The 25,898-nt window shown below is 34.9% G+C and overlaps 1 protein-coding gene across 2 annotated transcripts in view; it reads left to right on the forward strand.

Moving 5' to 3' along the window:
• Kif18a (kinesin family member 18A) overlaps positions 1 to 19,151 on the forward strand; it is a 56,289-nt gene extending 37,138 nt beyond the window's left edge. For both annotated transcript variants that reach the window (XM_031371306.1, XM_031371307.1), the window contains exons 14-17: positions 11,489 to 11,903; positions 12,563 to 12,670; positions 16,282 to 16,391; positions 18,554 to 19,151. In XM_031371306.1, coding sequence (XP_031227166.1) covers positions 11,489 to 11,903; positions 12,563 to 12,670; positions 16,282 to 16,391; positions 18,554 to 18,636 — 716 coding nt within the window. In that variant the 3' untranslated portion in view covers positions 18,637 to 19,151. The remainder of the gene's footprint in view (positions 1 to 11,488; positions 11,904 to 12,562; positions 12,671 to 16,281; positions 16,392 to 18,553) is intronic.
• Positions 19,152 to 25,898: the final 6,747 nt, after the last annotated feature.

Here is a 25,898-nt window from a genome sequence, read left to right on the forward strand (position 1 = left end):
TGCTTTTGTGAATTCATACAAAATGATTTGCTAGATCAAATAACCAAAACCTTTTTTCACTTTAAGTACTTTACTGAGTATTTTGACTCCCAAAAAGTAAGCTTCTGGTGTGTAGATACCTACAATATCAGATGCCTCAAAACTGAAACTGGAAAGCCCATGTGACAGTCAGAAATGTTAAATGTTGGATCATTCTGTGTCTTCAAGATACACGTCTATAAAGGCATTCCAAAATAAAAACAATAGTGGCTGAACACTTGTGGATTCCAGTGTTTAGGATAAAGAGTACTGTGCTTAAGGAGAGCATATGTTTAATTTCTTAGTAAACTAAAATAGTACCACATTCTAAAGGAATGTGCTACTATTTGGATTGCTAGTAACATTGATGTATCATCTGTTATATATTCTTGTGTTTGAGTTAGTTATTGGGGGGGGGCGTGTTCTTATTTGCAGTTTTCAGGAAAGTTTTGTTTTTAGACAGGAATTTAACTATGTAATTCAGACTTCCTGAAACTTAAAGCCAAGGCTGGCCTCAAACCTGAAATCCTCCTGTGTCTGCATTCTGAGTGTTGGAATATGGATATATACTACCATGCCCAGTGATTTACCAGTACTTTAATTGTGCTGGGTTTTTACATGGGTGTAGTTCAGTGTGGAGAATTGTCTAGTGACCTGGCAGCCTAAAGCTCTTTATTACTCCTTATTCTCAGTGTTCCCAGTGTTGCTGAGCTTTCTTGACAACATCACCTGGCGTTATAGCTTTTCTTGCTTGTCAACTTAATATACTTTAGAAGAGGGACTCACTAACGATAAATGGCCTCTATCAAATTGGCCAATGGACATGTCTATGAGGCATTTTCTTCCTTGCTAATTGATGGAGAAGGGCCATGCCCACAGTAGGTTGTATTAAGGAGTCTAGCTGAACAGAAGTGGGGAACAAGCCAGTAAGCAGCACCCTTCCTTGAGCTCTGCTTCAGTTCCTGCCTCAAGGTTCCTGCCTTAAACTATTCTCCAGGAGTTGATATATGACACTTTAGGCTAAAGTAAACCCTTTTCTCCTTAAGTTGTTTTGGTCAAGTGTTTATAACAGGAACAGAAACCAGACTTAAATAAGCAGCAAACAGCCTTAAAGAGAAATTAGCTGTAATTTTAGAAATCCTGAGTGTCCAACCTTCCCTTTCACCTATGGCTCTCAACAGATTTGTTAACAATCCAGTGCTTTCAAACTGATGTTTTTCCTTTGTGCATATTCTTTAGCTGTCTTTGGAAGAAAGGGTTGTCTGGATTGGGTCCATCTATTTCACTAGCAGAAATTCTCTACTTATTTTTTTCAACTTGAAAAATGTTTACATGCACTATATTGATGATACTATTTCCCCATCTCCAACGTCTCTGAGATCCTGTCCACCTCACTACCCACACATCTCCATGTTCTTTCAGTCTGAATGCACTCAGTCTTTCATGATCTCAGGATGTAAGTAGAATCGGGCCTTGTCAATATTGGGTAGGAGCTCTCTACATTTCTTACATTAACATGACTGGAGTTAGGTCCATTATTTTTAAATATCTCTCTTTTTTTAATCTCTCCACTTCATTCTTCCCTCTCTTTACTCTCAAATAGGTATGTATACATATATATTAGTCTATTTTCTTTACTGAAGCATTATTAATTATCATTAGAATTTACCTAGGTGAGATATCTGGAAAGGAACACTTAAAATATATTTTCCTCTTTTGCAGTTGCTTCTTTCTTTATAGTGAATTGAAGATATTGGGGAGGAAGTGGGGGTTTGGCACCAAGACTGAAGACCACCAACCACCTGCTGTTGGATGGCTATTGTTCACGCGCATGCGGACGCGTGCGTGTGTCTGTGTGTGTGTATATGTGTGTGTGATCATGTTATTAATCCATATCTCACACATAGCACACTTGTACAGACTATGTCAGAAATAAAGTAAAATATTTATTTGGCTATTTTTCATGATGTTTTAAAAGCAAAGACAAAATGTTGTATTTTACAAACATGTATTTTCTTTTAGAAAAATATCAAGTAGGTTTAGTGATCAGTGTTTTTTGATTGGTTGTTTTAAACATTTAGTTCAACTGATTTCATAGATTAACTAATTACATGATTTCTTATTCCATGAGCTGTATGTGTTGTTTCCATATGTGCAGTCTTAAAAGTATAGAAGGAAAGATGCCTGATGTAATTATAAACATAGTTATTGATCTTAGGTATATTGAATTATGTTCATGGAGAGGAGCAAACAGTTCAGTTGCTTAAGAACCTTTAAATCAGAGGCAATTTTTATTTAGAGCATGCTTTCAAAAGCTGATTATATTAACCATAATAAATTTAACTTATACTCTTATTGAACATTTAAAATAATAAATGTATAGAAAATAATATTTCAGAAAGGAAGAATTGTGACTTACCCTGGTGTTTATGTCTAAAGAAAGAAAGTAGAGACCCATCTGCTTTCTTCTACCTCAGCTTCTCCACTGGGTTATTCTGAAGTCGATCTTACATATGTATTTCCTCCATTTATATCATTTGTCTCTAAGAGAAAATGTCTATACACCTAGTGTTACTTATTTTATTATCAGTGTTTACATTTCCCTGTTACAGAAGTGACTTGTTTCTGTACTTTATTGAAGTAGAAAGCCAGGCAAGGACTTTATTTCATCACTGGTTAATCAGCTTCATATGCCTCATTATGTAACCCTGGCTAACCTAGAACTTGCTTTATAGACCAAGCTGAGTGAACTCATAGATAGACTCTAGATCCCCCGTCCAAGTGCTGAGATTGAATGTCTACAGCACCAGTCCCAGCTGTACTACCTTTTGAAATCTGAGGTTCTGTTGCATTTTTGTATTTGGTAATTGCTTGTTGCTCATTGTCTACTTAATGGGCATTAATACAATTTACATTTTTTGCTTCTTTGCGTATGTGATTTATTCTATTCTTTAAGAGTCTCTTCTCTATGAATTGCCTACTAATCATTGTAGTACTTTTCTTGTACAATTGCCTTTTGCAAAATATTGTTTGTAGATATCTAAGTCTGAGGACATTTATTTGTTCATTCTGTAATACTGAGTTTCTAAATGTAAAGTACTTAGGAAATATTGATGTACTTAGGAAATGCACACAGGCACATGGCAACAACTAGATTCACTGAGGAAATGAATTAAAAATAAAATAGTGGCAGTATATGGGAGGAAAGGAAAAGGGTAAATGTAATTTTCTGAAAAAAGTATAGCACTGTGCAAAACAAGTGTCTATATAATTGGACTGATCCTCTAATAAGGAAGAAAGCATAGGTCACTTAAACAGAGATTAGGAGTAGATTGCAAGTAACATGCTGGGTTTTTGTTTTGTTTTGTTTTTAACTTAGTAAGGTGGTTTTCACTAATAAACTTGAAGGATCTTACACATATAGCCAGAGTATCTAGATTTGTTTTCAAGTAGGGGGGATGAGCCATACTTAATCATGGCATGGGGATTCATCTAACTTGTTCCAAGAAAATCAAGAATGTACCAAAAGAAAGTAAATGATAAGAATCAGAGTTAAGGAGAAGGCAGAGCACGTGGGATTATTATTAGGAATTGCACATTTATTTTGAGTGATACATATATGTTGAGCATGATCTTAGCATAGATGTGAGTTTGGCTGAGATTTAAAATTTGCCAGTGTTGAGATCATATTATAGTATGGAAAGGTTGTAGCATTAGGAAGTATTATAATAGCAAGTAAAGATGGAGTTGTCTCAGACAACAATTAGAATTACTGAGAGAATAGTATGGCTCATAAGATTTTTGAGCTTGATGTCTAAAATGATGGGTTCATGTTAAAAAGCTTGGAAAAGACTTCACATAGAACAGTTTTTCAGAGTCAGGGTAGTTTATGTATAGGAGTTTAGTTAGGGCCTTGTTAAACTTTCCTGAAGGTATATCCAAAGTGGAGATGTCATTGTGGGCAGCTAAAACTCTGCAGTTCAGGAGAGAGGCTTTGTGATGAACTATAGCTTTGATGGTTGATTACATTTACATAATATTTAATGCTGTAGGACTGGATGAGAAGGGCAGGGATATTAGTTCTTTCCTTCAGTTCATCCTCCCCTACCCCCTCACTGGACTTCACATTTTTCCATCCTCTCCTAATTTATTTTAATAGTCTAGTACATTGTTTTCTCCTGTCCAAGTACTAACCAGGCTGACCCTGCTTATCTTCCCAGATCAGGCACATTCAGGGTGGTAAGGCCATAGACAATTCATTGTTTTCTAAGAAGCTAGTTGTTCCTGTGTGTGTTTGAATTGTACTGTTGTTTTACATGCACTAAGTAGGCACATGGGATTCTTTTTAGGAAATCTTTACTCTTCAGAGCTGCTAACTTTCTGTTGTTTTGTTTTTAATATATGGTAATGCTGGTTTTCTTCATCATCCTTTGTTTTTTGTTTTTTTGGTTTTTGTTTTTTTTGGGGGGGGATTGTTTTTCGAGACAGGATTTTTCTGTGTAGCCAAGGCTATCCTGGAACTCACTCTGTAGACCAGGTTGGCCTCCCAAGTACTGGGATTAAAGATGTGTGCCACCACTGCCCAGCTTAATCCTTTGTTTTAAATGGTTTTGTAGTTACATATAGGAGCTGAAAGTTAAATTCTTTGAAATTGATGGGTGCACACCTTTAATCCCAGCAAGGGGTAAGGGAGCAGAGGCAGGCAGATCTGTGAGTTCAAGACCAACCTAGTATCTACAGTGAGTTCCAGGACAACCTGGCTACACAGAAAAACCCCACCTCAAAGAAAGAAAAACAAAAGATGATGAATTACATCTTTGTTCTTACTACCAGATTTCTATGATTAGTGCGTGTTCATATCTTGGTTGTTCCTCTCAGCTTGAGCATTTTCTTTATATATCTCTTGTACATTTGTTATTAAAGATATCCTTAGGGTTGGTTGTTTCTTTGTTCTTTGAGACAGGGTCTCACTGACTTTATAGATTTTGATGGCCTTATGCTCACACCTCCACCTGCCGCTTCCTCTTGAATGCTGTCATTTAGGACATGCACTATCACTCATAGCTAGCCCTGAATATTTTATATTTTTATTATACATTACTTCTTATTCAGAAAAAATAGTTTATTTTGTTTTTAAAGTCAGTAGTATGCCGATGTCAAAACTTTAAGCTTTAGGGCAAGATATTTATGTGACTTTAAATCTTTATATCTGTATGTCTATAGAGTAAAACGTACACCTATTTGGGGTCTGAAAAACTGAAAGCTCAGTCACTGCAGGTACTAGTGGGCAAGGTTTATTTATGGAATTGATAAAATTTTCACATTAAATGAAAAGCCAAGACTTCCTCATTACCCATCTAGAAACTCACAGTAATATTTGTCTCTAACCTTTCTTCCTGGTTTGTTTTCTTATCCCTCATGTCTATGGTTTGATCTTAAAGCACAATAAAGGGAGAAATAACAATAGAAGCGTCTCCAACCGCAGATGCTTGTACTGAGTGCAGCATGCCACTTTCAGTTTAGGTCTCCCCTAAAATGATGTGCCTACAAGGAACTATGTAAAAAACATAATATCTTATAATCTCCAAATGACAAATGGAAGGAAACAGGAATATTTATAGTTAAACCTTTCGTATTTTTCCCACTTGGCAAAATGTTTAGTCATTACCAATAAACAGAAGATATATTTTGAGCCCTAAATGCATTTTATTTGCCTCTTGCTCTCCAAGTACATCATGACAGTGTTTACTTATTCACATCCAACCATAAGTATGTCTGTAGTGATCCTTTGCATTGTTTCTTGATTGTTCACATCTTATATGTGTATGGGTGCTCTGACAGTAGAAGTCATATTTTCTAATATTTTTCACAGAGTGAAAGATCAAAGGGGTTTGGGTGACTTAACTCAAACTGCAGGATTAATCTTTAACCACTATAATTCTTCAGTACATGGAAAATTATATTATGTTTGTAATATTTTGTTTACAACTTATATTTTCTTTACTGAAGTTAATATTATATAGCCACAATAATATAATAAATTTACTATAGAATATATGAATACTTTGATAGCATCTTAACTTTTATTTTTGTGGGATTTTGTTTTTCAGTACTAACTTACCTTAGGGCTTTGAACATGCTAGGCAATTATTCTACCACTGGCATACCTCCGAGTACCCATGTTTGCTTGCTTACTTCTTTTGGATATTGTTTATTATTGCTTTGCTGCTGGGAGTTCTTCGAGACAGGGTCTCATATGACTTTTCTGGTAGTCTACAACTAATCATACCTCTTTAGTTAAGAGATTCAGTAAAAAATAGAAACTGCTGAACCATATTAGTGTCATGACTAAAAATGTCAATGTTGGTGAGGGTTTATATTGCTTTAGTCTTTATTGTTGTTATTTTTGTTTTGCTTGAGGCCTAAGGCAGTCAATAAAGTTATTCTTGTGTGAAATGTATGGGAGCCTTTGGTGGAGTGGCTAAGGAAGGTAGTTTTGGTTTTTTTAGAGACAGGGTCTCAAGTACCTGGATTGAGCGTCTGATTTCACTGTGTACCCAAGATGAATTTGAACTTGAACTTGTGACCTTTGAAACTTTGAGTTATTTTGCTAGGAGAAACATCTATACATGAATTCAAGTTTCTTTTCTTCTGTAATAAGAATTAAATAAAACCACACATTTTGGTTTAAAGCTATTTAGACAGACTTATTAATATTATATTGACTTAGGAAATAGTTTTCATACTAAGATAATCACTTAACACATTTCACCCAGGCTCAGGAGTCAGGAGTGTACACTGTCCTTGCAAAAAACCTGAACTCAGGTCTCAGCACTCACATCTGATAGCTCACAACCTCCTGTGAGTCTAACTAGATGGAATTCAGGTATCTCTTGTAGCCACTGAGGCCATTGGCACACATAGGCACATACGTACCCACACACCTCCACATACACATAAGTAAAAAACAAAATCATAGCTATGTTTTTACATTTTTTTAAACTACTCAATGAAAATAGACAAAAAAATGTTTTTTTCTTCCTGTTTGTTTTCTGAGATATATGCTACAGATTTCATAACAACATTTTAGTGTTTACAGATTGTTTCTAAACAGTATGCTACTACTGATGAATGTGGTTCATCTAAGATAAGTATTATAATTTTTATTTATGAGGAATGAAGACATATATCACTTATACTATTAGCTTTTATCCTGGATCCAACTTATTACAGCAGGAAAGTGAATATATGTGGCTGTGTTCAAAAGTGTCATATACATATGCATAAATACTTAAATCTGTAACTCAATTACAGACTCATAGAACTAAAAGATTAAAAGCTATTCAAAGCATTAATATACTAATGTTTCTTTAAACTACTTGTAGGAAGAGAACTTTTTCTGACTTCTGGAAGTATTTCAACTGAGATAGACTTTCTGAGAAAGTAAAATGTTTGAACAATACTGATTAAAGTAGGACAGGTAGATGATAGGTAGAAGTCAATGATGCACTGAGCAGTACAGTAATCTGTTTGTGTTTAGGTATTTCCTTTTTGAAAAAAAATTACTGTGTTCATGTTTCTTGTCAAACTCTCCTATAGTTCATTTTAGTGTATAAGTGGCCCAATTTGTTGCTTGTATTGTACCTGTATTATTTCTTCATATTCCTTTAAGTATAAATTTGAGAAGTTTGAGAGATGGTGAATAGGAGGTAACTATCCAAACTTTACTTTTTTTATTCACCAGTCAAAATCAACAAATATTTATTCATAACCTTATCAAAACTTTTACTTTTAAATATGTGTATTTGCACATGTTTGTATGTCGGTTTGTGCCAAAAGACAGTATCAGCTAAAGTCATGGGTAGTTGTTTTCCACCTGAAGTGGATGCTGGAAACTGAACTTGCTTTGTTTTGTCAAAATTGAGATTATGCTGCTTAAAAGGTCTGTATACCACTTCATTTAACAGTTATTACCTATATAACAAAACCATAAAAGATGGCTTTATCTAACATTGAAATTTTGAACATTCTTTATTTTATTTGGCTATTCCCTAATTGATTTAATTCTGCCCTTGTAGTAGAGGTCCAGCATTGTATAATACTGAAGACTGCAGTTTCTGGACTCACTGTCATTCCTTTGTAGTTTCTTCCTAGGTGAGATGAGATTATTGTATGTGCGTTTACTTATGAGACCCTGAGCATGGAAGTATATTCTCGTAGTCCCAGCTAGGAGACTGAAACACGAGGACCATCGGAATCTTATTTCAGTATGACCTTGAACAACATAGTGATGCCCATCCCCACTTGCCAACACATTTTGTAGAATTGTGTGGAGACTGAAATTTGAGCGCCATCTTGGGATCAGTTCCCACTGATACTAAGAGATGACTTACCTTGCATGAACTACCTTGGTCCCTCTGACAGACAGCTAACCATTCATGCTTTTAAAATGTTATGGGTATACTTGATATCATTTGTGTCTAACATGATTCGAACATGTGTCCCACACTTCTCCATCACTGCTGTGATGGCCTTACCCAGGCAGTCATCATTTTCACATGAGCTGTAGTCTGGTTACTGATTTTCCTGCTTCATCTCCTGTCCATTCATTGTTTATTTACAGGATCTTGCTATAAAGCTTAGACTGACTTTGAGTTCTCAAGTCTCCTTCTACCTTAGAGTCCTGGGGGCTAGGATTATATACGTATGCAAGCTTTTCAGGCTTTTAATGGAGACATTTATGAAAAAATAAAATAAAATCTTCCAGTTTCCGTTTTAATCATGTCTACAGTTTGAGAATTATGGAAGCTTGGTAGATAGCATCCCCCCTTGGTAGATAACATTTTCTCAGGCTGAGTTAGATGCTTCTGCCACAAGACAGCTCTTCTGGAAATGTACTGTATACCCCTTTCTTCTAATGGAAAAGTACAACAAAATCTTTGTCAGCACAGGCCTAGCATATTCACTGGATCTTAAAGTTACTCTATAGTAATCTTAGCCTTATACTTTTCATGTTTTGTACCTTTCTAAACCATTAAAGTTAGCTAAAGAATAATCACTATATAATACAGAAATCTTATACAAGATCTGTGTGTTTTAAAATATAATTAAGTGGGTCCTAAAGTTATATGTAGTTACAGTAGGTTGAATGTATAATTTTTGTGGAAGTGTTTAAATGTTTGTTTTGGTTTTGCTATTTCTTAAAACTTTCTTATCAACTAGTCAATGTAGGTGGTCGTAAATTGACTACCATCTCATTATTTTATCTAAATTAAAATAAAATGGAAAACTGAGAAAAGTTCTGCATCTCATATATATTGTCTTCCAAGATAAGCACAACAATCAGTATCTGATCATGTTTACTACAGCTCCATGTCTGTCCTCCAGTTAACATTTAAGATTACAGAATTATAACTAAAGATATACCATAATGACATTATTATTTCTTTCTCTAACCAATTCTGGTCAAATAATATTGATGTTGAGTTTGTGCTTAGATTATCCCAGAAAACTGGTGGCTGTTTTTGTTTGTTTGTTTGTTTTTTAGTGTCTTACTGAGATTCTCATTTTCATACACTACTTGATGTAGAAAAAAATAGTCCTCCATTATGGTCAGTTGCCAGATCACACTGCATAGATAACTCCCATTAGATATATAGAAAAGTGGTTACTATGGCTATCTTTATCTCTGGAGATTTTATGTGTCATTTTGGTAAGTTTTATGTGTTATTATACTTGCATGGCAAATAATACATTCATGTCCTTCTTTTAACAATACATGTAGTTTATTTTGCAATTTATCAATCTTGATAAACTTTATAGCATTTGAACGATGTTTGAAATACATTAACTTTGAGATAACTGAACTGACCACTGATGGAGTATTAGAAAGTAAATTACCACCTTGTTAAAGTTGTAACTCTTTAATGTAAAGCACTGTTTGATTTCTAGAGCATTGCATTGAACCCTAGATGTTCCTATCATCTTATGGAAATCCCTTTTCTGTGCAATGATACTATCTCCATTTTCCTACAATGTATTAATGTGCATACTACTTAAAGTGAGTTGCCCAAGGTCACTCACTGGATCTTTGGTAAAACCAGAAATAGAATTCAAGTCTCCTGACTTGCAACTCAGTTCTCTATCCTCAATATAGTTTTCTGTCTTCTATACCCCTGTGTCTCTCATGGGAAAAGAAGTTAATCTTCTAGCTATTATTAGCCACCAAATTGGTGGTAGCAGCACAGTGGAGAAAAGTGACTGTCTTTACACTGTGGCATTAGTATAAAAATATCTGGTAATGGAAAATTTGACAAATGTCATGTTAAAGGGAGTGGAAAATTATTTTAAGATCTAGATCTCATTTGTCTAGTTCTCAGAAAAGTCAAATTCCTTAGTAGAATGGAAATCATTTTTCTTCCTGTTTCTAAATTGTATTTCCTAGAGGGTAATTGACAACTATCATAATAAGAATAATGCACGTATTGGTTATGACCTCGACATACATGTATTTTTACCATAACAGGAGTTCTCAATTGCCTTATTAAAGTACATATGATCTATTATCAGTATTTAAGTAGTATTAACTAATAAAGCAAATATAAATCAATTGGGAGCTTTTCTTCCTCATTTTAAAAATACATGGAAATAATACATAATTTTTTTTCTGTGAGCAGTATTTGCTAAGTTAATATTTCATGTCAGCTGTCTTGAAGTTCATTACAGTCATGCAGGCAGAATACCAAATGTAAGATAAGTATATTAGCATTCACAAAGTATGTTGTTATAAACAGTGTCATTATTTTGGAATTAGTATAAGACATTTGAGAAAAATTTATATACTTAAATGGTGAGCATTTCTAGGTCTCTGAGAATTTTTAGGTTTACTAGAACAATTTGTTTTTAATTTTGGATCAAACACCAAAAATGTTTTAGCATGTTTCTGTTAAAGTTTACGAGAAGCCTTTAATTAAAAGGATTGTACAATCACGGTTGTTTTAATCGTATGTACTTTTAAAGCAGAATCTATGGAGGTGTTGGCAAGCACAAAGGGAAGTGGGGGGTCCTTGGTTATTTCCTACTATACAAGAAGGCCACTTAGTCCTAATGAGGTGGTGTTGATTCCCAGTAGGATAAGTGTTCATATCTATACCTACAAATATTAAATACTTTTCCTTAGCTCTAGGACAAACATGAGTGCTGGAAATTGCTTGTGACTTGATAGAAATGGTTGGAAATTTGATCTTATGATTACTTGGTATCTAAACATGGTTATTAAAAATTTATACTTTATGCAGTAACTTTACTATTAAACTTGTTAGTAATTAACCATATTGGATTCCTTTCCTTCTTAATTATTCTCTTTAAGATTTCTATCAAATTTATGTTCTTGGTGGTTTTATTTTTCTTAATTGTTGAGATTTTTGGAGTGACTATTGATACTTTTTAATTTTATAATTTTATTGCACAGGTGCATCTGTGAGTGAACCTAACTTGCTTAAAATTACTCCACAAAGAAGAGCCAGGAGAAAATTAATGCCTTCTCCCATGAAAGTAAAACATACTCAGAAGTCTACACTGTCTGAAAGTATACAGCTCAGTGATTCTTTCAGCAAAGAACTTCAGCCTATTGTTTATACCCCAGAGAACTGCAAAAAAGCTCTTCAAGACCTGTCTGCATCCTTAACAAGAGCTTCATCACAGTCTGCAGATGTAATGAATGATAATTCCCTGAAAGCACTGTGTAGAATAGAATCTCCTCTCAGCAGAACTGACTGTAAACAGGGTTTGTACTCTACATCTACTCTATGTGATGACATCGGAAACTTGAAGAATAAATTGCCTGAACAAGAACCACTAGCACACAGCAAAAGCAGTTTACACAGGTACAGAAACAGAGTGCTTTATATAGTCATTGTTCTTTCTTTTACCAGAGCCTTTCAAACTGTTAACTCTTTCTCTTCTTTGTTTATATTGGAGGTTTATTTAATAAATCAAATGTCCTCTCTTTGATATAAAAGTTGCTTGTTTACTACATTTTAGTTGTTATGGATACACTAACCACTTTTTAAAATGGCAAATTTTATATTCTAACTTGATTGACCTTCCTTAAGCTAGAAGAGAATTAAGAAGTATTTCATTTGCTCTCCATATTCTGATGCTGTGTATCCTAAGCCATCAATGAAAAAGACTACCTTGCTTACTGATCGATGAGGAATATCCACAATTCAGCATAGTCAGACATTTAATATATGATTGAATGAATGTCATTTAAGCAAGCATTTAAAGTACATAATAACATCCGATCTAAATATGGGAATTAAAATACCTCTACATCTCTAAGGAATGCAGAAATCTATTGACAACATATCTAATTGGAGTTTTTAAAGAGAAAGACTATTGAGGGAATGTTTTATTTTATGGAGGAATATCTTACTATATATATTAATATCAATGGTTTTCTTATTTTAGAAGTATAAATCATTGTTCTCTTTGCAATGTAAAGCAATTTTGTTTTCTTTAATTCTTCATTCTTAATATTTAGGATCAAGTCTTCGTCATTTTCAACAAAGAATTCTAGGCCTGTATCAACAAGTGTGCCATCCTACATGGCAGTGACTACTTCTGCAAAGAGGAAATGGAAATTAATAAGGTATGATTAAGAATGGACTGTTTTGTTCTCTATAAGATTATCTTTGTACTTTCATTTTCCATGACTTTTTATTATTGTTAGACTCAGTTCTTGTTTAAGTAGTGCTCAATAAAGCCCTGGATTTGTGTTAATTGAAGGGAAACCTGAATGAAGCCCAAGAATTCTACTTGAAATTTACATAAAGTATCCCATTTTTAGGTTAGTAAAATAAATTGAAAAGTCTTCTAGCTTCCAAAGTGTCACTTAGTTCTTACTTTTATTCTGGTGACAATTGTTTGATTATTTGTCCTGAGTTTCTTTGCTCCTAGAATTCAGGTGTTTTAATGATTTTTGATACATACCCAATATAAGGAAGTGAAGAGTCTGCTATCTTTCCATGCGCTGTAACTTATATCAGACCAAGCCACCATCAAGAACAATTACAATTGTCGTTCAATTGTAGTGATTAAATAAAATACAACTAACAGCTTGTTGATGGCATTGGCAAACAACCATGGTAGCCAAGAGTTTGAAAATGTAACATCCAAGAAAGCAACTACAGGAAACCAACTTAAATTTACAACACTCTCTTTATGTTAGGACTTGCCAGTTCCTAGCATAAGGCTAGAGACCAAACAGAAGCCACTTAAGTGATTTGCAGATATCCCTGAGCTTGGGACCTAAGTCATTCTGTGCGACCTTTGCTTTTAAGGCTTGCTATCTTCTAAGGTCTGTTGAGAATCAAACTGAAAGTAGCTGTTAAAAGACCACCCTGTTAAGCAGAGTTTGACATTCTGGGATACAAAGGTTTAAGGTCAAAAGATACAGAAGAAGGAGAGCTTTTAAATACCCAAGGGTTTTATTAGAAAATCTTGGAGGTGCCGTTTCCTAGGAGTAGGACAAACTAGAAATGAACCAGGTTTTGAAAACCTGAAACAGATCTTAGACCAACTCAGTCTTGGTTAAATTCAGGTATTCTAAAGCATTCCGCATGTGTCTAAACTAAAACTTCTAATCTCTACAATATGCTATCTGGCACCTATGCAAATATTCATACATAATATTAAGCCAAAATAATGGAATGTCAACATACACAAGCAAACAGCTTAAAGAAAGAAAAGCAACCAATCAGAGCAACAGTAACCCACAGGTAACACGAATGAGAATTAGCAATGTGACCTATTGATTGTAACCATGATTCATTTCAACAGAGTAGATAAGATAGAATATTAACCAAAAGTTTGTAATCTGTCAGAATTAATCAAAAAGATATCCCAGAGCCAGGTAGTGGTGGCACACGCCTTTAATCCCAGCACTTGGGAGACAGGCAGGTGGATTTCTGAGTTCGAGGCCAGCCTGGTCTACAGAGTGAGTTCCAAGACAGCCAGGGTTACATAGAGAAACCCTGTTTCGAAAAACCAAAAAAAAAAAAAAAAAAAGATATCCTAGAACCACAAAGATAGAATTTACTGAAATTTAAAACTCAGGTCAACTAGTTTAATGGATTAGTCCCAGCAAAAGAGAGTATGAGTGAATCGGAGGCTAGATGCGTAGAAAACTGCCTAAACAAGTAAAGGAAGAAACAGAACAAAAACAGACATGCAGAAGAGACCTGTAAAACACTACTTTCTGGAAATATGTGTTTTCAGTCTCCAAAAGAGGAGAAAGAATGGGGGAAATTTGATAAGATAATGGCTACCAGCTTCCTAAACTGACCAAGGCCATTAAGTCACCAATTTGAAAAAGTATTCTAATCACAAAAGTAATTTATACAAGAGTAGCCCAAGTTTTATAGCATATCTTAGGTGCAATCACAAAACATACTAAATATGAAATAGTCTTTCTTTTACTATCCCTTTTTATTTCTAATAGAATAGAGAGAAAAGTATAACAAGTAATGTTAATCTTCTATGGACTTGTTACATTTGGGCTACAGGACACAAGTTTACAACTAGCGTAGTTATTCACACTTCATAAATTGTTTTCTCATAAGTGAATTTAGAATCCTATCTTGCCTTTTCAAAACAGAAGAAAGGAAACCTGAAGCATATAGATGAGTTGATTTTTCCTGTCTGTGACACTTAACTAATACAGTCATCCCCTCAACCCATAGCTTTACTTTCTGTGTTTCAGTGACCAGGATTCAACCAAGATTTGAAAACATTAACCGAAAAGTCCTAGAAATTGACAATTTGAATTTTCTTTGCATGCCATTCTGACTGGTGTGAGATCTTATACTGCCTCTTAAATCCTACTCCGTCAGCCATTCCTTTATCCCATATATCCATGCCGTATGTGCTGCCTACTGTGAGTAGCCATGCTTTGAAGACCACCTGTCATGCCATAAGCAGAGCTTGGTGTTGACTTAACACTTACTTTGCATAATAATTTCCCATGTATAGAAGACAACTGATTCTGCAGTTGGATTTTCCAAATACAAGTCATAACCTTCCTCCTCTAGGCAAAAAAGTGAAAGTTTACCATATGTACTTGTTTAGGGGTAAACAAAGCATACTTTAGGTTTAATCCCGTCCCTGACTTCAGGGCCCCACTCAGTGCCAGTCATGACTCCTGTCCTTTGCTCAGGTGTCAATCTGAGTCGGGCACTAAGTCTGTCTCATGTTGTTAGAGGAGCAAACCATCCGCATCTGTTTCACCCACTGCAGTGCTACTTTATAGCATCTTGATTTTATCATTCTTCTCACTGATTAATACTAACTTTTCAGGGTCTTTACATAGTTTTACTCAGATGTTGCAGATATTTATACTGAGGATGTTCTCACAATGTAAACATAGTCATTATTAAATACATGTTTTCTCAGAAATGTCTAGTTACATAAATTGTGTATTTGTGGGTATAAATAGGTTAATGACTAGCACATGAGAAACCACTATAAAATAATATTAGAAAATATAATATAGGAAGTAACTTGACTGTTCACAGACTATTAGTTACTATTCTGTTACATTCCCTCTGGTATTAATAATTATATCCTGCCAGTAACTAAGGTTGAAAAAGATTAACGATAGATGTGTATATAATTACTTTTTTATAATCTTCCTTTCCCCGAATTAAATGAACTTGAGAATAATAAGCTCTGGTATTTTCCACTTAGTAGATTTCATGTACATATTTAGGGTATATATGTTTTAGTATAGTTTTAAAATATTAAAATATCTCATGTATACTTTACTATTCACAAATTGTTTCACTTTTTAAAGAAAAAGAAGAAAATTAGAATCTAAAAGCCCTTGATATTCCAAAATCTACCAAACTGAGTTTTATCTGATTAAATTGGGAATGAAATTTAATCTTAACACTATTTTAGTTTTTTTCAACCTTTGGCATCAGTGCATTTCACTCCTTGTGACATATCTCCACAGTGTAAATAACAAGGATGCTTATGTTCATTGTGGCAAAGCACCTGAAAAATAGTCTACAGAACTGCTGCCTGGACCCTGTCAGCTTAAAATCATAGCTAGGTTTATTTTTTAAGTATTTTTAGTGCCTCCAATTACTTATACAGGATTGTACAATTGTTATTTCTGTATTTAATTTTATTATAATATACAACACATAAATCAAGATAGTTTTGAATGCCTTAACTAAATTGTAAACTTTTCCCCACAAGTTCTACATCAAATGCTTCATTAAAATCTGATGAAAGGTATGGATTTGCCAAACGCATTCGACAGGATAATTCACGTGTTACGCCTATGCAAGAAAACAAACTGAGAGTGGGTATGTCTAAGCTGTTAATCTGGTGTTTAATTACATATTATCTGTCATATTACCTTGGTTTTATGTCTTCATAAACATCTCCCTTTTATATTGTGGAAGGATAAGTATGATTTTTACAAATAATATAAAAGGAAATTTAAGCTACTTTATGAAGCAGGTATTCAAGTGCTAAAGTATGGCAAGTTTATGAAGCAGGTATAGCAAGTGCGAAAGTACAGCCAGAACTCAGAACTAGATTTCCCAGCTTGTTACTTTAAGTACTGTATGTGTATATTTGATTTTTTGTTTGTTTGTTTTTGAGACAAGGTCTTAATATATAGTACAAGCTAGTTTTAAAACTCCTGCCTTTGCTGTACAATGCTGAGTTTACTGGCATGTGCCACCATAATATCTATCAACTATACTTTATAAATAAACTACATCTACTTGACATTTTTTCTCTAAGCCCATGTGTTTTTGAAATTTAGCCTCTGTCATTTATGTAATTACTATGTAATCTCTACCATGTTCCTAGCTGTAAGCATGTTATGGCTCCCAGAGATAAGCTAAGGGAGATAATAATGAAGGATCAGATATGCCCTCAATCACATGTGGGGAAGATCACGTGTCCATGGCAGCAAAAGGCTTTCTGTCTGACTATGAATGTATTGTATCAATTCTGTACCCCAAGGCCCGGCCAGACCTGTCTCCAGCAGTATAATTCCTATGATTTTCTTCAAAAAGTACTGATTTATGAAGCATTCATCTTGTGCTAGGTCCTAAAATGAATATAAAGATTAATGAAGAGGGTTCTTCTCAGAAGGAACTTATAACTCTTTGAATTTAAAGGAGTTTCATGAGATAACATATATTAACATGAAACCTTTTTCTTTATTTTTTTCTCAATAATTTTGCTAATTCCTATGATAATGAATGATGCTTGTTTACTTTTTCAAAGGATATGTCTATTGTGTAGGTTTTAAAATCAGATAATAGGTTAAAATAGAATTGTTAAAGATAATGGAGTGCTTGAGGTATCAAGATAAATTTCATTAAAAATGGAATTATCACTGGGAGAGTAAATATGTGATTTGATAGTTGTATTAGTGTTCCTTTATGAACTTGGGTGCAATTGTATTTGGTACATAGATGTTTACACCTGTAATATCCTCTTGCTGGCCTTTTCCTTTCATAAGTATGAAGCATCTTTCAGTATCTCTTCTGGTTAATTTTAATTTTGTGTATTTTGTCAGATATTAAAATTGCTCACCTCTTTGCTATTCATGTCTGTTTTCTTGGAATACCTTTTTTTCATCCTTTAGGTGATGTCTATAATGGTAAGGTATATTTCTTAGATGCATTTGTATCTTTTTATTGGGAAACTGAGACCATTGATATTGAGAGTTATCAATGAGCTGTGCTTATCAATTCCTGTTATTTGGTTATAACAGTATGGTTCTTTTTCTTTTTTGATCTACTGCTCTGGAACGATTTACTCCTAGTGTCTTCTTGGGTGTGGTTAGTCTCTTTAGATTGAAGTTTTCCTTCTAGTGCCTTTTTTGGAGCACAAGTGTTTAAATTTGGTTTTATTGTAATGTTTTTCTCATCTTATTGTGATTAATATTTTTGCTGGGTATGGTAGTCTTAACTGGCATATGTGGCCTTACAAAACTTCTGCTTAAATAAAATAGCATTTAGAGAATACAAGGGATTGCAACTATTATTTATAGTTATTTTGTTTGTTTTCATGGTGCCACAATTTCCTGGGTGTTTTGTGCTTGGGTTATTTTAGATTTAACATTTACTTTGTTGACTGGCTTTTCTGTTCTTTGGTTGCTGTGGGCTACCCTGTGTCCAATGACAGTGTAATGGCCTTGGGGTCCTTGGTGGAGAGTACTTCAGCATCCCAGCCCTAGGTGGCTTTTGGGAGTTCCTGGTAGAAGGGCATCTGAGGCTAATTTACACAAAGGAATGGATTAGAAGGAAAGGCTGAGAGGGACAGAGGGGAAAGACTATGGAAGCCCTGGTCTGAAACAAATAGATTCAGGGAATCTCTTGTAATTTAAATTGTGTTAACTAACCATGAATTCCAAGAATTGTGTCAGTATATTGTTATAGGTGGAATGAGCATGGAGTTTTGAATGACAGTCCTTTATATTTATTCATCTTTATTTCTTCTCTAGGCTATAACAGAAATACCAACAAAATAAATTCAGACCTGCGTAGAAAATTTAGAAGAAACACTTCAAAAGAAAATGTACAATAAGAAGAATCAGTGTTCTTTGTGTGGTATTTGTTCCTTCAGAAATGTATTTCAAGTCTGGGAAAGAAGGCCATCTAAAACCATTTGCTCCAATAGTTTCAGCAAGCAAAATGAAACTTCTTTTGTATTTAAAATAAATACAAAATTACAACAGGGTATGTTTCCCATTTCTCAAATAATTGGTACTTTAGAAATCTCTAAGTCACCATGATGCCAGTTTACTTATACTTTACCACAACTTGATTAGAGCATTGTAGAAAAAATAGTAAATTAAATTGCCCTTATTAATTTCAAAAATAAGGAGACTTTAGAAGTCATAATTATGGCCAAGATGTATTTGGTCTTCTGCTGTATATCAATATGTTGGTTGAATCATACATGTCATTTTACTTTCTAGAACTTTGGTGTAAAAGGTAGATACATATGTCCATAACATTGTAAATATTGTTTAAATAACTTCTGTAAATAATATGCTAATATTTTATTACTTGTTATATTAAAGATATAGATCTTAAACAGTTTGGTTTTCCTGTTTTATTGCAATCCCTTGTATTCTCTAAATGTTATTTTATTTAAGCATGAGTTTTGTAAATTTGTTTTTCCTTTTAGAACAAGATAATATGTACCTAGACCAAATTTTTAAACAATCCATAAGTTTCTTAATAAATAGGAATGATGAGAAAACATTTTAATCATTTCTGTTACTCTATGGATTACACAGAGCTACAACTTACTTACCTAACCTTGTTCACTTGTCTGCTTTGGCCTACTTGTGTGGTCTGGAGTGCAAATTTTTACCTAATACACTTTTAAGTTTGTGCCTCCTAGGAATTTTCATAGCAAACCAGTCATACAACAACTTATGAGACTTCTTAAGGCTTTTCACTGGCCTTTTTTTTTTATTTAAAAAAACTGAGAAAGCATGAAGCAGAATAATCTTCACAGTTCCTAGAGGTAAAGTAAGAATCAGTCATAGGGAAGGCCCAATCATTTTTCAACACTTTCTTTTTTTTTTTTTGGTTTTGTTTTTTTTTTCCGAGACAGGGTTTCTCTGTGTAGCCTTGGCTGTCCTGGATCTCACTCTATAGACAAGGCTGGCCTCAAACTCAGAAATCCACCTGCCTCTGCCTCCCAAGGGTTGGGATTAAAGGCGTGCGCTACCACCGCCCGGCTTCACCATTCTTTGTGATTAGTCTTCTACTGTGTTGGCTGTTTTAAGAATCACCTTTAACTTTATTCTTTTCGGATTATTTTGGGTAATTATTTCTTTCTAGAGAAATCTTTTTACTACATGAACGAGACGATGACCAGGAGATTAGTAAGTGAGAACACAAGATGTCTCAGTGCATAAGGGTGTGCTTAAGCTGATCCCTGGAACCCCAGTTGTAGGAGAGAACCCATGGTAACTTGTCACCTATCCCCCCACATGTAAATCCTAGCATGTATGCATCTACATACACAAAACAGTGAAAGTCACTGTGTATGCCTCGTCTACCTCATGCCAGAAGTTGTATGGGATTTTCTTACACTTATAATGTTTATCCGAGATTTTTCTCTTGGCAAAAATAATTTTGCAGCAAAACCATGTTGAGGAAATAATGATTATGAGAATTTATAATCTATGAGATTATATAGCTGTTTGAATATGTGAATAAATACAAAATATTTGCATTGAGATAGAACAAAAATACTATTGAGTCTGTTTGTATTCCCAGAAGTTACTCTTATTAATAGTTCAGTTACAAACCAAATCATTTATTCTTTGGTGTTAGTCATTTGTTGCTCTAACTAAAGCAACTTGATGGAAAGGTTCAATTTGACTTATACTTGGTAAAAGTGGACCATCCTCCATGGCCAGAAAACTATGGTGATAGGAACCTGGCAGCAGTCCACACTGAATCTGCTGGTACCTGGGACCTCAATGCCCAGTTTCAGGGCTGGTCTTCCTTGCATACTGAATCTTCTGAAAATGCCCTTATAAATATAACAAGAGGTGTTTTCATAGTGATTCTAAATCTAAGCAAGTTGATAGTAAAGATTAGTTAACTTTTCTTGTTTAATCTCATTTCAGCATTGGGTAATTTGACTAGGAATGTCAAAATGTGCCTCCCTTTTTTGGTTTTTCAGTTCAGAATTTCTCTGTGTAACAGTCCTGGCTGTTCTAGAACTAACTTTGTAGACCAGGCTAGCCTGGAACTCAGAGAGATCCACCTGCCTCTGCCTCCCAAGTGCTGGCATTAAAATAAAAGCATCAGGCTTGCACCACCACCAAACAAATGTAGCCATTTTTAACACAAGTATTTCCAAGCACTGAAGAACTAGCAATACTCGATTAATTGTCCTATGGCCACTTTACATACACTGATATGTCCTATTGCCACTTGCTGGCAGCCATGGTCAACACCAATGTGTTCTCTAACATGGCACCCAATTGCATCTTGGAGCTGTTTACAGACGGTTGCAAAAGCAGCCAAAAACTTCATGCTCTCAGCACTGCAAGGGAAGGATTTGGAGAGAAGGGTTCCTTCTTTCACAGAATTATTCCAGGACTCATATGCCAGGGTGGTGACTTCACAAACAACACTGGTACTGATTGGCAGTTCCATCTTTGGGGAGAAATTTTGAGTGTAAGAACTACACCCTGAGCATACACCTTGCCCATGGCAAATGCTTCTCAGTTTTTCATCTGTGCTTCCAAGACTGGTTGGGAGGCAAACATCTTTGGGAAAGTGAAAGGTGTTAATATTGAGTTTAGGAACCAGCAAGGTGATCACCATTGTCCATGATGGACACCTCTGATGCTTTTTTGACTTGCTTGCATATTTATTATCCAACAGGCCATTCCTTCTGTAGCTCAGAAGCCTACCCTTACCTTTTCTGTTCACAACAACTGGTAAATTCTGTCCTAGCTAATGTTCATTGTTCATGTCTTTCCCCTCTGAGTCTAGACAATTGCAGAGATAAGTTTGGTTATAAAATAAAAACTAGATAAGAAAAAATAAAAGTAACATTAAGAATTTTAGGAAGCAGTTATAACTAGGGATTTAATAAAACATTTTTGCTCTTGCTTAACAAATTGAAATAATTTTCACACATTAATACTATTGGTCATTTTATTAAGATTTTCATAAAACAGGTTTCTGTAAAATAACATTTTAAAAAGATTATGCTTTTTAAAATTAGTTAAAGAGCATGTTTTTTTATGCTCTTTAACTGAGAGTTGTATGGCAAAAGATGGAATGGTGTCATAGTCTACTGCATTAGCAATACTGCAAGCTATATTTGTTAGCAGTTCTGGAAGCTAAGTCCAAAATCAAGCTGCTGGCATCCAACAAGGGCCTTGAATCATCACAGAATAACTTCTTCAAAGTTTAGATTGAATACTGAATTCATCCTTGGTATGACTTCTTTAAAAGGTGGCAGTTGCCAGGCAGACCATCCTTTGTGATTTTAACTAGCCCACTGAACCCTTACAAACACTAAGGTTATGTCTACAGTATGTCAAGCAAAGAGTTATTAGAAACTGTATCCTGAACTATTTCTGTTAAAATATATAGCAATTTATGCATCTGGATCCCTAAACACTTGTAAAGCTAGACTACTAGCACTAACTAAAAGTAATTGGGCTTTTTATCATTGTGTATGGAAGGTGGGCTCACTCATAGCATACATGTAAACATCAGTATTAAACTTAAGGTACTGATCCCCCCCATGCACAGTGTTTGAGATGCCTCTCTATTGCTACTGTGTTTTATCAGGCTAACCAGCCTGCAAAATTTCATAATTCTCCTGTCCCCACCCCACTTGCTGTAGGAATGTTGGGACTACACATGCCAGCCATCACATTAGTCTAGTTACAATTGCATGGCAAGCACTCTACCCAATGAACAATCTCCATAGCCCCCAAAAGTCAAGTTTTAAAAATGTTTATACTTTCAAACAGATGCAGGATATAAAATGTTTGGTACAAAAATAGTGACATGAATGGAAAACCATTTTGTAATCAGGACTTTGAACAAAAAATATATGTGCACATATATGGCTGTTTTATTCAGGAGGAGATATGAGTGAAACATGGTCTTACTTTGTAGACCAGATTAGCCTCAAACTAGCAGTGATCCTGAGTGCTGGCGTACAATGCCAAGAATGTGCCCTATAATGCACTTTTGAAATACAAAATGGAACCCCTCCCTAATTCTATTGCCCTTGGCCCATACCATTTTCCAGTCTCTCCTCCCTATGACTATTTCACAATCCTATCCTGTTTTTGAAAAAGTCATTAGTCCCCAATCTTCCCAATAACAATTCTTAATCTTGGTTTTTCACTCCCATCTACCCACAGTGTGTGTTTTGTTGAGTGATAAGAGGGCTGGAAATCCACCCTAAAGGCTTGGACTTGCCAGCTCATGCTCTACAGCAGCACCTGCTTCTCAATCCTGAATGGTGCCTACAGTTCTTACATTCTGAGTGTGCACCTCTTCTGAATTCCTGTCAAAAGCATTAACCTCAAACTAAAGCTGAAGGTCACAGCCACTTACTCTGCATTCTATCTGAGCTTTCTTTTGCTTCTCATTCAGTTTGAGGACAGGTGATGTTTTGAGTCCAGTTAACTCTGTAACTACCAGTGGAAAAGAATCTTGTCATTTCAGGGACATCTCTGGCCAACAGTGACCACCCACTTTACTGTTGGATGGAAAGTATTTAAATTTTATTTTAATTTGTCTTTTTTTAAATGGGTGTTTGAGACAGGATGGTACACTGTAGCCCAGGTTGTACTGTCAAGATGTAACGTGCAGTTTTCCTGAGTTTCCAAATTTCATCATTTCCCACACATAAAAGACCCAAAAGTTTTACTAAGTTCTACGTAACTGTCTCCTAAATACCTAGACTGAAACATCAGTGTTCAGGCACACTTGTCTACATTACAGCTGACGGCTGCTGCTATGTTTCTTTCTACCTTCACCCTACCAAATGTTTTACATTAATTACTCTCATCATCTTACAAAATCCCACTAGTTTTTCCTTGCAATCACTCCTCCTCTACCTTTTACACTAGAAACCAAAAAATAAAAAAATTAGAAAGCCAAGAATTAATATCAGTTGTGCTTGTTTTTACCTGGCCATCCCTAGCACACAAGCAGAGAACCCACAGGAATATAGAGGATATCAAAAAGAGAGGGATGGGACAGAGAGAGAAGAAGAAAAAGAAAAACGATGTGCATTCATGGAGCGAAAAGCTAGGATATCCGTCAGTAATTATAGTAGCATAGATCTATGTATCTTGGCCATCTTTCACATAGACTTTTCCAACCCCATTTTTTAATTCCCATCTAATGCTTCTGCCAAGGATGACTTTGGCTGTGCTCTGATAAAGCTACCCAGAGACTTTTCCATCACATATAAATCATTCAAGCAATTGGTTGTTTTTCGACTCTTGAAGAAATGTACTATTTCTATCTTATTCCCAGGGAAGGTTTAAAAGACAAGCCTTGATCAAAAAGAAAAAATCTGAATAAAGTAAATTCTGTACAGGTGATGTTTCTCACTGTAACCAACATTTTTCCTGGAGGGTAGCTTCTATGCTTAATTTGGCAGGAGGTTCTGGTATAATGAGCTTTTGGGTTAGTTACTTTAATAGTCGAAACTCCCTAGATCAACCAGCCCCTCCTCCCAAACAAAGACATCATGGCTAACAATTTGTGATATTAAACATCTTTAATGGGTAAGTTTGTCTTTTTACCCACTATTGGAAACTAATTTGTAACTAAGAATGGTGGGAAATGATGGCTGTCAGCGTTAGTTGGAACTCGTTTCAAAACTTCCATCTGTCAGTAGTTCAGCATCATTGCTCAGAGACCCAAGATGATACAGTTGATTACAGAGGAATAACATTTCCAGGTGAAATCCATTATTAAAGTAAACTAATTCCCAGTCACGACCTTACGGACCATAGATAGTCCCTCAGCGACCACAGGCCTGTTGTAAATGGAAGATGAATACAGTCATTCATTTGGCATGTGCCTGATAAAAACATTTTCCAGTTTCCCCCTAACTCATTTAATGTTCATTTTAATGCACACCCAAAAGGACTTGATATTTAATTCTTTTATAAACTGTAAACACTTCACACTGTGGTATTTGGATATCTTACAGACTTTGTCTGTAAACAGAAGTTGCTTCAAGGCATATTCCAGATACTTGCTGGTACAAAACTTTAGAAGCTTAACAAGTCCCCCAAATGAGTGCCAATACTTTTTACCATTTGGATAGAAAAGGCACATTTAGTGCACTGAGTGTTACAGATGTTTGCATTTTAATTGCTATAATCATGCCTATCTCTAGAACATGTGTTCCTGATAAATCCTGAATTATAGGCAGTACCTTGAAAGAACTATTCCTAAAACTCATATTGAAATAAAAATTAAATATTTTTACATCCTATCATATTACTAAACTCCAGATGGAATGCAACATTAGGTTGCATAACAGCATGACTAAGCAATGTGAGTCGCTTGGATTGGAATAATGTTGAATTGGAAGTGTCATTATAAAGAAATGGCTTAAGTTGGGGGAGGAAGGGGATCTGCTCTTGAATAATCAGTTTTTCAGCCTATTATTTTGGCAAAGCCAGTTGTAGCATTTCTTACCTACCTGCAGCAAAATAGACCTTTTGTGTTTAAAAACAGACTTTATGGCAGAGCCAGTCAACTTATTTTATTAATCCTGAATTCATAACTAGTTCATAATATCAAAGTAAATTAAAATCACTGACACAAACATGAAACTAGGATTTTAAATGGCAACAAAATGTTGAGTAGGAAAATTTTATTATAAATATTTATCAAGGGCCAGGCAGATGGCTCAGTGGGCAGTTGATGTCAAGCCCAGTGGCTTGAGTTTAATCTCTGAGATTTACATGGAGGTAGGCCATAACTGACTCCCAAAAGTTGTTCCGTGACCTCTACAAATGTTCCATGGCATGCACACATGTGCCTATGTACACAAATGCAAACGCACACAAGTAAATAAGTATGCATACACAAATAAATTACAAGCAATCATAGACTTTGAAAAGTATATTTGTATTTATTATAATTTTAACTCATCTCATATCCTCAGAGTTTTAAATAGCACAGTGTTATTTTTATTAACAGAAATCAGAGCCAATGGTGAAATGGCTTTATCTTTGTAAATGTTAGACAAGCCACACAAACTTAAACTGAAAAAGAGTACTCAATATTTTCATATTCCGTTACATTTTAGTT

This window comes from Mastomys coucha, unplaced genomic scaffold (genome assembly GCF_008632895.1).
Source record: "Mastomys coucha isolate ucsf_1 unplaced genomic scaffold, UCSF_Mcou_1 pScaffold15, whole genome shotgun sequence".
Classification (NCBI taxonomy): Eukaryota; Metazoa; Chordata; class Mammalia; order Rodentia; family Muridae; genus Mastomys; species Mastomys coucha.